Genomic DNA, 7,916 nt, shown 5'->3' on the forward strand with positions numbered 1-7,916 from the left:
AGGGGCAGAGCCAGCAATCGGAGGGGTCTGGGGGTCCCCTGCCCAGGCCTGATGCCTGGGCCAGAGGCATCAGGCCTGGGCTGGGGGCAGAACCAGTGATGGGGGGAAATGAGGGTCCCCTCTGTCAGAGGCGTCAGGCCTGGGCAGGGGGCTGATCCTGCGATTGGAGGGTGATGGGGTCAACGCCTCTGGCGGAGGCATCAGGCCTGGGCAAGGGGCAGAGCCAGCGATCGGAGGGGGCTGGGGGTCCCCTGCCCAGCCCTGACGCCTGGGCCAGAGGCATCAGGCCTGGGTGGGGGGCAGAGCCAGTGATGGGGGGAAATGAGGATCCCCTGCCCAGGCCTGATGCCTGTGCCAGAGGCATCAGGCCTGGGCAAGGGGCCGGTCCTGCAATTGGAGGGTGATGGGGGTCAACGCCTGCGGGCTCCCAGTATGTGAGAGGGGGCAGGCTGGGCTGAGGGACACTCCACCCCCCCCACACACACCCAGTGCACGAATTTCGTGCACCGGGCCCCTAGTATTTATATAATGTGCATAAGTTTAAAGCATTTTATTTTTGAGGTGGCAATACCCTACGTAAACACAAAATAAACTATACCATAGTATTTACTACTGCACAATCATATCTTAATAAATACTGTATTTTACATCAACTATTCTGGAAAAGTCAAATCACAACGCAGTATCTGATTAAACAGATTACAATTTAAGTTACAGTACAAATTAAGACTGAAAAAAGAAAAACAGTAAAAAAGGCTGATAGTAAGTTTGCTGATAGGTATATATATATGCACATTACACAATATAAAATACAGAATTAACATTCGATGGCCTATAAAAAATTCCTGAATATTTACAATATAAATAAAATTAAAACAAAAAAATGTTACTCCCTCTTTTTCGGTGAACAGCATTTTGATAGAAGCCATTTATTTGCCGTTACCAAATAAACAGGTTCAAATGCTCTATGTTCAAGTGAATAATAAGAAATTCTAGTCTAGTCCAGAAGGTAACCATTTTCTTAGTTATTGATTGATGTTACTATGTTTAATTTTCACATAGGTATAGTGATTTCATAATATATCATAAAAGCCTACTTCCTCAAACTATGATTTCCAAAAAATTCCAAAGGATTACAATATGAAGATTTCAAATATACTTTTATTATATTAACATGAAATCATTTACTACTCCATGGCTGATATAGACCTGAAATAGTGCCTGTCAGAATTAAAATCTAATTCAAAAACTGAAGTTAAGGTTAAAGGCCACATCTAAAATAATATAAACCAGCTACCTTACCTGTGAGATCCTTTGCTAAATCTGGGTGATTCATTAAACAGTGACTGGCAAATTTCACACTTTCTAATCTCACAGGAACATGAATGTCATTAAATCTACATATGAAAAGATTGCTAAATATTAGTTGTAAGGCAAAACAATTATTTTCAAATAAGGTACATATATCTAACATTATGTAAATGCCTATAAACATGAAATTACTGATTAGAAAGTGTGATTATTATGACAATTAACATGTTCTGAAGGAAGAATATAAAGTAAAACAATAATTTTACAAAAACAGTTTGAAAACAGAATTTATTTACCATTCTAAAACAAACAAAAAGCAGTCTAAACACATCTCCCAACCCACACTACCAACAACTTTGTAGAGCCCAAAATGTAAGAGTTTAAAATTATTCTATAAAACAAACAAACAAAATAAATATTTGAAACACACAAAATCTACTTGAAAACATTTTTCTATGAGGAAAATATCAGGGAGATGTGAGGTAGAAAGGAAATCATATATGAGGCAGATCCAGAAGTTCAAAGATGAGTACATGAAGTGCATGTGTCATACTGCCTCACAAAGTTTCATGTGGACAGGACCAACATTAAAATGCTCTTTTAAAGGTATAATACATTGTAAGAATTCAACACCTATGAAATACCACATGTGAATTCAAAACTGCACATAAAAAAGACTGCATATAAAATAATAAGCTGAATAACTCAAATTTTAAAATTTTGGACAGTTTGAAAACCAGCTATTAATAATAAATAATGTGATTTTAAATAGCAGGAAATATTTTTACTTTTTAAGTGATCTCATAAACAACCAATTAGCCTGGCCCGTGTGGCCCAATGGTTGAGTGTGGGCCCAGGAACCAGACAGGAGGTCACAGTTTGATTTCCCTGATTCCCAAGCAGGGCACATGATCGGGTTTCGGGCTCAATCCCCACTAGGGGGAGTGCAAGAGGCAGCCAACGAACGGATGATTCTCTCTCATCACTGATGTTTTTATCTCTCTCTCCCTCTCCCTTACTCTCTCTGAAATCAGTAATAAAAACAAAAACAAAACTCCACAACCAATTAAACTAAAGCTATTTAATAAATGTTTTAATTTTAATGTCCATGCCTACTTTCTTATCCAGAGATAATCAATCATATTTTAATAAATTCTTGCATTTAGGATTTATAATTTTCTAACTGCCAGAGAAAAATAAAAATGCTATTTATGACCAAGTTAATTACAAAGTTTCAAAATACTTATTGCTAAATAATTAAGGAAAATAAAACAGGCTGTTAATACTTTTCCATGAATCAGAAACCCATTGCAGGAAATAGCAGTGAATCTAAAACTATAAAGAAAGCTCTGACCAGCTGGTGTTGCTCAGTGGTCGGGTGTTTATCTATGAACCAGAAGGTCATAGTTCGATTCCCAGTCATGGCACATGCCTGGGTTATGGGCTCGATCCCCAGTGTGGGGTGTGCAGGAGGCAGCCGATCTATGATTCTCTCTCATCACTAATATTTCTATCTTTCTCTCTCTCCTTCCTCTCTAAAATCAATAAAAAAATATTTTTAAAAAAGAAAATTATTTTTTAAAAAAGGAAAAAAGAACACTCTTATGATTTAGTTTTTACAAGTAACACAAGTTAAAAAAGGATTCTTGAATTTTGTTTTGTTATAAATATTGATGTCAATTACAGGGACAGAATTACTCCTCTACATATTGACAAGTACACTACTTCATTTTTCTTCTCTAATTCTTATAAATTTAAGCTTGGTTATTTAATTATTATTTAATCCTATTAAGACCTTCAAAGTGTAAGTAAGTAATCATTATGTCAGTGCCCGAAATTTCTGATTTGTTCTATTTTAGTGTTTCACCTAAGACTATTATTACAAGGAGTATTATATCGAATTTACTTTAAGAAAGTTTCTGAGCCCATTTTCTGAATAGGTTCAATTAAACAATGGTAAATCTCAAATGCTCTCCAGAATACTAATAGTAAAAATTGACTTTTTAATCAAATTTTGAAACAAAGAAATATGTACAGGAATGCAAAGAGGAATTTAATACACTGCATAGATTTTCTTCAACCTTAACATCAAGTTGATAGAATGTAATAATTCTAAGTTCTTGAGAGGGAACCTTAAAAACTATTTGAGTGAAGAGGAATGGTATTTTCAATTTCAAAATCAGACGATACCAAATTAGTTCAAAACATACACCATGCAATTGGACATGCTACAGACCTAAAAGATAAGCACTAGTAAATGAATTGCTGGGCTGAAAAATGGCATAAGCATGTCTTCACTTACATGATTTATTTAAAAATCTTAAGATTTTGAACACTCTTAGAAGTTTCCTATTTATTCTAATGACATTATTTAGCACAAAAAAGATTAAAACTGTTATGTGGATAAGCAATAAGCTTTCTTCATAAAAATCTGTCTTCTAATTTGTTCTCCAAGAAAGATAGCAACACAGATACTAAAGAAACAAACACTTATCAAGTAAAGTTTTGATATATGTGTGGTTTTCGTGGACCATATTGAATGGTCTCCAAAATATAAAGAATCCATAGAATTTTATGTTCTCTTACCGTCCAAGAAAACACTGCCAAAGAGGACGATTCTGTGTTGCCAAATCAGAATCTTTAGAACCAAACAATTTAGCTAAAAGTCGAACAACGGCTAATCGCTCTTCTCCATCATTGCTCTAAGGGAAAAGAGAAAATAAATGAATCTGGCAATTCATTCATTAGATCATAGGAAACAAAATGAAACATTGCCCAAAAGCTAAAGTTTCATATTCTGCTTATAGTGATATAAGAACTTTAAAATACATGCTCTCCTTTACTATGCTGATATTGTTTTGATTCTATGTTAGATCATATCTGGTTCTTTGCTCTTACTTCAAACCCTCGCAACTGCTAATATATGCCTACTTCCCTGCTTGTTTGCAGTCTACACAGATGTTACAGAAGTAAGGTAATCTTCAATTCTAATGTTCCCTAAGGCTCCTAGAAAAAATTCTGTGAAAGGAGAAGCTGCAAATAATTCCCATCCTAATAAGCCTTTTTTTTTTTTTTACAAGAAATTGTTCCTATAATTTGAGCTCCAAAATAAACCCATGTCAATTAAGGTTTTGATATGTAAAGTTTTAAACAAGGATCGATCCTCTGCTGACTGGAGAATAAGACACAGAAGAATGTCATAATTTAAGGAAACTCATTTTAATAGAAGAACAAGAATGTTAATAAGAAGATATTAAACTGAGTACTACAAAAAGCAAAACTTAAAAGTTGTTTTTGATAGGGGCTTCCTATTTTCTTGTCCAGAATCAATATGTTACGAAAATTTTGTTCCAATTTCACTAGTGATGTTTTGTCTTAATATAAATTAAGTTATTCTGAAACCATAAGCAACTGCTGATTTTTTAAATGTTCAAATACAACGTCTAAAGCAATACCAGAAATCCAATAAACAAATATTCATGAGAAAAGACAGTAAGTTAAAAAAGAAAAAGGAGCATGAGATAATAATCTTTTCTTTATGATTCCTTATCTTCACTTTCAGGAATAGGGATTTTATGGATAAAATGGGCACATGTATCAAACATGAAAAATGAAAATGTTATGAAGCTTTATTGAACACTTACAATCACAAAACGACTTACTTCGGCAAAGTTTTTCTCAGGCAATGTGACAAGCAGATTAGTGCTGCCTTTTAGTAGTACAATTGACTAGCCAACGTGATTTATTTTTTTAAAGAAATCAATCTATCTCTTAAATGTCAAACACTAGAGTAAGGGGAAGTCTTATTCTATTTACAACTGACTACTTTAGTAGCTTAGTGATTATTTCAAATGATGTTATATTTCACATCTATGTATTTAACTATTGAAATAAAAATAAGTGAGAACTCTGAATATATCAATACGTGGAACAAATGGATATTTTTCTCTCTCCCTTCCCCCTCCCTCTCTCTCTCCCTCTTTTCTTCTCTTCCTCCCTCTCTCTCCTTCTAAATCAAATAAAACATTTTTAAAAATGAAAAAACCACTGTTTAAAATAAATTCCTTGAGTGAAGTTGGAATATAATTTATAGTGATGGTATAATTTTTTGATGCAAAAATGGCGTACAACTATATTATTAATCTATCCCAAAGTGTAAAATTATCTCATTAAGATATTACATAATACATTGTTTGACTATAAATACATATATATGTCTCAATAATTAAAACAGTGGACAAATATTAGAGATTTTGCATCTACAATTTGCCAGTGCCTTTCTAAAAAAAAACCCACACACCTTAAAAGGCTGCTCGTAGTTTTCATTCCTTTTTAGAAATGGTAACTAGAAAAGATACCTAACTGATTCAGAATAATTCTCGGAAACTTCACTCTAACCAAAATAAGGCAATAGTAACTGGGGTTTGGTGTGTTTTTTAAAAAGATTTTTAAGGAGAGAGGGAGAGAGAGAAAGAAAAATCAATGTGAAGGCAGAACATCGGCCGGCTGCCTCCTGCACCAGCCCTACTGGAGATGGAGCCTTCAAACTGGGCATGTGCCCTGACCAGGAATCGAACCAGCAACCTTTCAGTGCATGGGACAATACCCAACCAACTAAGCAACACTAGCCACTGCAATATAGTAACTGTTTTACAGTACTTTTAAATTTGGGAAATAAATGTAAATCTCTCTCTCTCTGCATGCCATGAAAAAAGGCTTAAATGTAAAATGTGGCAAATGTCATGATAACTACAGCCAAGACTGCTAAGTAGGACAACTCCAGGGTACCCCTGAAACTTAAGAGAATAGCACTTCGTGGACCCATGCAGTGGACAGTATACATAGTTGCATGCAGTAGCCCAGTACAGAATAAAATCAAACAAATTGTAACGTGTGACTCTTAACTATTAAAAGTTGTAGCTATATTCGGAAATATAACTACAGAAAAATCACCACAGTAATACTGGTAACTCAAAAAGGGGCACCCTAATTATATATAGATAGTACCTAAACTATTCTGAATTTCAGTTTCTTTATTCAGGATGAGAAAAGTAACACTGGTACAGTATAAGGCTGCAGTCAGGAGCAATTAATAACACAGGTGATGGCACCTGTTTTAAGACAATAAACAAATATTCCATCATTATTATTATCTAGACCAGTGATGGCGAACCTATGACACGCGTGTCAGAGGTGACACGCGAACTCATCTTTTTGGTTGATTTTTTTTTGTTAAATGGCATTTAAATATATAAAATAAATTATCAAAAATGTAAGTGTTTTACTACGGTTGCAAACATCAAAAAATTTCTATATGTGACATGGCACCAGAGTTAAGTTAGGGTTTTTCAAAATGCTGGCACGCCGAGCTCAAAAGGTTCGCCATCACTGATCTAGACACAGTATTGAGTTCAGTATAAAGTTTAAAAAAGACAAATTTATTTATGAACATAGCAAAACAAAAATCAATGGCTTTGTTTTATATATATATACTAAAACAGACTACAATAGAAATAACATTAACTCACTATAGTGTTAATTTTAAAAAAAGGAATTATGAGTAATTGGGGACTGGGGTAAACTGAGAAGTTCATAATTCATTTAAGGTGTTACTGCTCAGTTTTAGCCACTTTGTTGTCATATAGAAATATGGACCCAATGTTGCCATATCACCTGATTTTTTTTTATTGTTGCTACTATTACAGATGTTCCTCATAAAAGAAAATGCATTCATCTGAACTTTTAAACGAAATTTGACCTTTACACTTACATATTCATTCAATGTTAGTAACTAAAGAGAAGAGTCTTTGTTATGAGATTAAAAAAAAAATTAAGGCTGAACTCTTTTCAAGCTGGACTCAGCTTGTTAGCAACCTCTGCTTTAGATTAAACGAACCTACTGAAGTATGGGATATGAACAACCACTACAGCTTAGTTTCCCTCAGTTTACATTAAGTCCATACATGGAAATCTTAAAGTTTAGTTTCTAAATCCATCCCATTACCTATCACGGCAATCTTGTTTACGGATTAAATGGGTTTGACTTTCATGTTGAGACACTGGGAGAAAATATTTTAATACTTAATATCTAGAAATAACTTGGCACGTAAACATCTTTAGGCTGTTGTTAAAATAAACTCTTAATAAACAAATAAGACGATGTTCTCCATATAACATTTTCCACAACAGAGTTTCTGGTATCAATGTCTCTTAGACTAAACTAGTGTCCCGGTGCATGGATTCATGCACATTGAAAGGAAATTAATTAGAAAAAATATTTTAATATTGCCATTTGCCCTTTATCTTATTATAGAAGTGTCAACCAAATTCACGATCGACAATGACAGATCGAAACACACGTGTGTGACTGGTGCCAGCGAGAGCTCTGTATGTATCGTGCAAGCACGAGTCAACTTAGCCTTTTATATATATATAGTAAACTTGCTTAATGAGGCCCGAATCCCAAGGGAACAAAGAATTTATAGGTTTATAGGGCTTGGGGTCGGGGGTGGGGGCACACTCTGACCACTGATTTGGCCGATTCTGGTTGGTTGAGTGAGGGCCGGGGGGCTAGTGACGCAAGGGAAGGGTGCAGCTAGGGTCTG

At 34.8% G+C, this 7,916-nt stretch overlaps 1 protein-coding gene across 6 annotated transcripts in view; it reads right to left on the reverse strand.

The window, feature by feature from the left end:
- The window catches only part of PDS5A (PDS5 cohesin associated factor A), a 104,456-nt gene that overhangs the window by 55,364 nt on the left and 41,176 nt on the right, over positions 1 to 7,916 (reverse strand). For all 6 annotated transcript variants that reach the window (XM_015561016.1, XM_006759299.2, XM_015561017.1 and 3 more), the window contains exons 8-9: positions 3,898 to 4,013; positions 1,303 to 1,397 (exon numbers count right to left, since the gene is read on the reverse strand). In XM_015561016.1, coding sequence (XP_015416502.1) covers positions 1,303 to 1,397; positions 3,898 to 4,013 — 211 coding nt within the window. The remainder of the gene's footprint in view (positions 1 to 1,302; positions 1,398 to 3,897; positions 4,014 to 7,916) is intronic.

This window comes from Myotis davidii, unplaced genomic scaffold (assembly GCF_000327345.1).
Source record: "Myotis davidii unplaced genomic scaffold, ASM32734v1 scaffold235, whole genome shotgun sequence".
Taxonomy (NCBI): Eukaryota; Metazoa; Chordata; class Mammalia; order Chiroptera; family Vespertilionidae; genus Myotis; species Myotis davidii.